At 39.8% G+C, this 4166-nt stretch overlaps 1 protein-coding gene across 1 annotated transcript; it reads right to left on the bottom strand.

The window, feature by feature from the left end:
- Positions 1–415: 415 nt before the first annotated feature.
- On the bottom strand, positions 416–3207 carry LOC105384497. Its single transcript, XM_048625636.1, has 3 exons — positions 3139–3207; positions 2702–2773; positions 416–1010 (listed from the first exon to the last, which is right to left on the bottom strand). Exons 1-3 carry the CDS (start codon positions 3205–3207, stop codon positions 456–458), a joined length of 696 nt encoding a protein of 231 aa, XP_048481593.1. The 3' UTR covers positions 416–455.
- Positions 3208–4166: the final 959 nt, after the last annotated feature.

Below are 4166 nucleotides of genomic sequence, written 5' to 3'. Positions count from 1 at the left end.
CTTAGGCCTTTCTGTTTTAGGTCTCGTTTGAGTTGGCTAGTGTTTGCATTAAGATGTTTCATTCACGATGACTAGTGATGTGGTCCTAGAAGCTGGACGGGTTTCGTAAGAGGCGGCCACGCCATCGTATTGAAGTGATACAGTTTAATTATAAGGTATGGTAATGGAGGCTGGAATCAGTTGCGCCTTCATTCAAGATCTACTTTTGATTTCTATACTCGTTCAATCAGGCGTAGGATATACTGTGTTTATTTTATGATCTGCCCTATAAGCATATTTTTAACACAACATTTTTTAAACCATTGGAGATCTACCTACACAGGGGACTTGAACAATTTAAGATTAGGTACCTAATAGATAAAATTATACTTTACAGGTAATAAAACGCTATAAATAATGTTTCCAAGTATCTAAATTGTCATTTATTTATCCATATTGATTTTCTTCATACGGCCTTATTCCAATGACGCTCTTAGTCGGGATGCCTTGGTGCTGGTGTCATCAGGGTCACCACCGCCGCCGCCATCACCACTGCCGCCGTCTCCACCACTGTCACCACATCGATCGCCCTCGCAGTCAGTCTCCTCGGCCGTGGCGCACCCGTCACCATCATCACCGCACGGGTCCCTCGCGCCCTGCCTCAGCGCCTCGACACACGGGTGTATCTCCTCACACTTGTGCAAACACCTCTTTCCTTGACTCCCGTCGTACTTCCCAAGACACAGGTCTTTGCACTGGTCCTGCTTGGCACAGCGAAGGTTGTTGCGGAGAGTCAGCAGGCTCTTGATGACAGACGGGGCTGCTACAGGGTGGTCCGGTGGTCCGGCTACAGGATGCTCCTGCTGCCGTAAGAGAGTCTGGAGTTGGTTGAGCTGGGTGAGGTGTTGTAGGCGAGGGCGGGCAAGGTTAGGTCGTATACGAATGGGTAAGGGTTTTATTAGCGGTTTGTTTCTTGGACGGTAAACGCGTGGTGGTCGCAGTGGTCTTGGTCGCCACGGTAGTTTCGGGTTCTGAAATTAGATAGAAAGAAAGAAACATTTATTTGACACTAGAAGTCCATAGATCTTATTAGATCTAAAGTTCGTCTCCACTACCTCCAAGAGCAGAACATTCAGTATAAATAATCCCTATTTGTGTGATGATGATGATAGTAATTTTAAGTTTATGTATGTATGTACGTTATGTATTTATGTAATGTATTTATGTTAGTATTTTGTGTATATTTATATTGTACAGGTATATTATTATATTAATATTTCAGTTAAGTACTCAATATAGTAGATCATCTTCTATCGTCTAAGCCTATCGCACTACCAATCACTTTTCAACATCACCAAAAGTTAACTGGTAGAGAATGCTACTAGCATTAAGTTCGCCTTTGAAACAAATTTACTTTGTGCAAAAAAGAATTTAATAATAATAATAACAACAAAACACAGAAAATGATACAAAACAACAACCGATGATAATAATACAATTCAAAACAAACAAAGGTTGCTGTCCAGATTGTTAAAAAAGCACCAGCTCAGCATGATTGTGCAGTGGACAATAAAGCCACAGTGCTGGTTCTCAGCTGGACTTTATAAGATGACTTATGAATTATATTTTTTGATGTTGTAATAAAAGTTCTGAACTAATGGATGGTATGGTTTATGGGGTCTGTTAGTAGAAGCTCTTTTAACACCCACTACTTTAATTGTAATCCCATGGTCACCAGACAGCGACAGCAAGGATCATTTAACGTTTAATTCATCATCACGACCCATCACGTCCCCACTGCTGGGGTACGGGTCTCCTTCGATTGAAGGAAGGGTTTAGGCCTAGTCCACCACGCTGGCCTAATGCAGTTGGTGGACCCCAACACAAGCAAGCCTGTGCTGAGAGAGTTGTCGGGTAAGTGGGCAACCCGACTGTCAGATGTTTTCAAGCTGCCCGAAGGCCTCTGACTAGGCTTAACGACTGCTGCCGCAGCAGCAACCAGGACCCACGGCTTAGCATGCCGTCCGAAGCACGGAAGCTTCCAGAAAAGAACCACTTGAAATCGTTCACCCATCCAATGGCTGACCGTGCCAGTTGTTGCTTAACCTAAGTGATCACTGATGCCCGCTCGACTACGGACGCTTCGTTTAATTAATGTTACCAATTTGTAAATGTTCATCTTACCTTGATAAGCAAATTAGCAAAGTATTCTTCCCATTCATTTATTTGCTGAAATATTAAAATAAGTTTATGCTTTTAAGATAAGTAGGTACGTATAATATAGCTAATAATTCTCTGTGACGAGAAAAAATATAATTTACCTCAAACAAATCGTTGGATTTTTTCTTATTTGGCACAATAACAATAGTAAATTTTTTGAATTGTGGATTCTATAAAAGAAAACAAAGTTAAACAAAATCGGTAGTACACTGACAGAATTACATCTACAGGGTGTTGCAAAAAGGGTACAGGGTGTTGCCGTAACCTACGTGCAGCATGTTATATCTAAGACCGAAAATAAAACCAGAATGTCAAAATTTTGAAAAAAAAATATTCATTTTCCATAGTAACTTAGTTGGTCACGTGTTTATGTCATGTATTTTTTACTATGGAGTTTTTTTTGTGAGTAATATTCAGCTTAGTATACTCTTTTTGGATCATTATAGTAGTTTTTCAACAACCTGCATACCGTAATATTGTTTTAGTTTCATTGTTTACTTACCCTAAGGATGATTTTAAGAGCAGTTTCTATTTCTGTTAAAGTTTTGCTTTCGCTTTTGCTGTTGCTCGTAGCCTGTAGGCGAAAAGGTAGGAATGAAAATAACAACTGAATGTATTACTATCGTTGCAAAAATGTATGATAATCAAATTTGTTCCGTGATAGTCACACTGCTTCCGGTTTTCTATCATCACATCATTACGATTCACGACCCATCACGTCCCCACTGCTGGGGCACGGGTCTCCTTCCAATGAAGGGAGGGTTTAGGCCTAGTCCACCACGCTGGCCTAGTGCGGGTTGGTGGACACCACGGTATCCTATACCATTTTTTTAATACCCTGTAAAACTAACTGACAACCTGCTGAGAAATATGATTCAGCATTTTGTCTCTTTAAAACCATTGATAAAATTTACCAAATAAATTGTTATATTTAATCACCTGAACGTCCCAGTTGCGGTAATAAGGTGCCGAGTGCTCATTAATATTATCCTGCCCCAAATTATACATTAAGATGTTTGGCTTAGGCGGGCCCAATTCTTCATGACTTCTTTGCATCTGTACCTGTCATGAATAACGTTTTCTTAAAATATGCAAGCGAGTCACCTCTGACTACCCTTTCGAGATTAAACTCATGAGCATATGAATGTATGTGGATATAATGACTAGAAACTGTAGAAACATGATGTTAAATGAGATTACGTATTATTGGATCGATATAGCGCCTATGTCAGCTAATAAAATACCCAGGCTAGCTGCTCTCATTAACGCGAGAGCAGAGCTGAAAATAAAGCTACATGGTTCCACTAGAGAGAGCTAATTTACCCACTCTCAGAAGATAATAGATAATTGTGGCCTAGAGACGGAGGAAGAGCTGTTGGTAGATCACCTGCTAAATGATCCGAGGGTTGCGGGGAAACAGCGGGCCTGAGCGGCACAGGATCGTAAAAATTAGCGTACAAAAGGAGACCTATTAATAACAGTGGGCGATAGAAGGCTGATGATGATGATGATTATTATTATTATTATGAAACAAACCTCCTTCAAGAGATGTTTGAGTTGCCGAGTGGAAGACAATTCCCCAACTTTGGCGGTTGGTAGTGGAGCGATGTAGTTATTCTTGTTACTTTTTTCCAAACCTTCTCGCAATAGCTTGTTATGTATGTTGTTGTTGGGAACAACCACTAGCGGTCTGCCATTCAACACCGCTTGGTAATATAACTGTGATACTAAGCTGTTTGGTTGCGAAATTGAAACTTCTATGTAGAAGCCCTGGAATGGTTGAAAATATTTTAAGATGGATAGATAGATAGATGGATAGCATTAGGTTTCACAGTTAAACTGTAAATTCAACATAATAACTAAGTATAATTATTTACAAGAATATTTTTTATGAATATCATTCCCGATTGTATTGAAAAAAGATTTTCATAAAATGATACTAAATGTACTTACAATTAGTAAAAGCA

The sequence above is a fragment of the Plutella xylostella genome, chromosome 3 (assembly GCF_932276165.1).
Source record: "Plutella xylostella chromosome 3, ilPluXylo3.1, whole genome shotgun sequence".
Classification (NCBI taxonomy): domain Eukaryota; kingdom Metazoa; phylum Arthropoda; class Insecta; order Lepidoptera; family Plutellidae; genus Plutella; species Plutella xylostella.
Note: the sequence above shows the minus strand (reverse complement) of the source record. Positions and strands in the feature narration are given on the sequence as shown.

Coding starts and splice junctions, on each gene's coding strand:
- LOC105384497 (XM_048625636.1), bottom strand. CDS start 3,207: ATGTATAATTTGGGGCAGGATAATATTAATGAGCACTCGGCACCTTAT. Junction 2,774..3,138: donor ACCGCAACTGGGACGTTCAG/GTGATTAAATAT, acceptor TTTCGCCTACAG/GCTACGAGCAACAGCAAAAG. Junction 1,011..2,701: donor CTCTTAAAATCATCCTTAGG/GTAAGTAAACAA, acceptor ATCTAATTTCAG/AACCCGAAACTACCGTGGCG.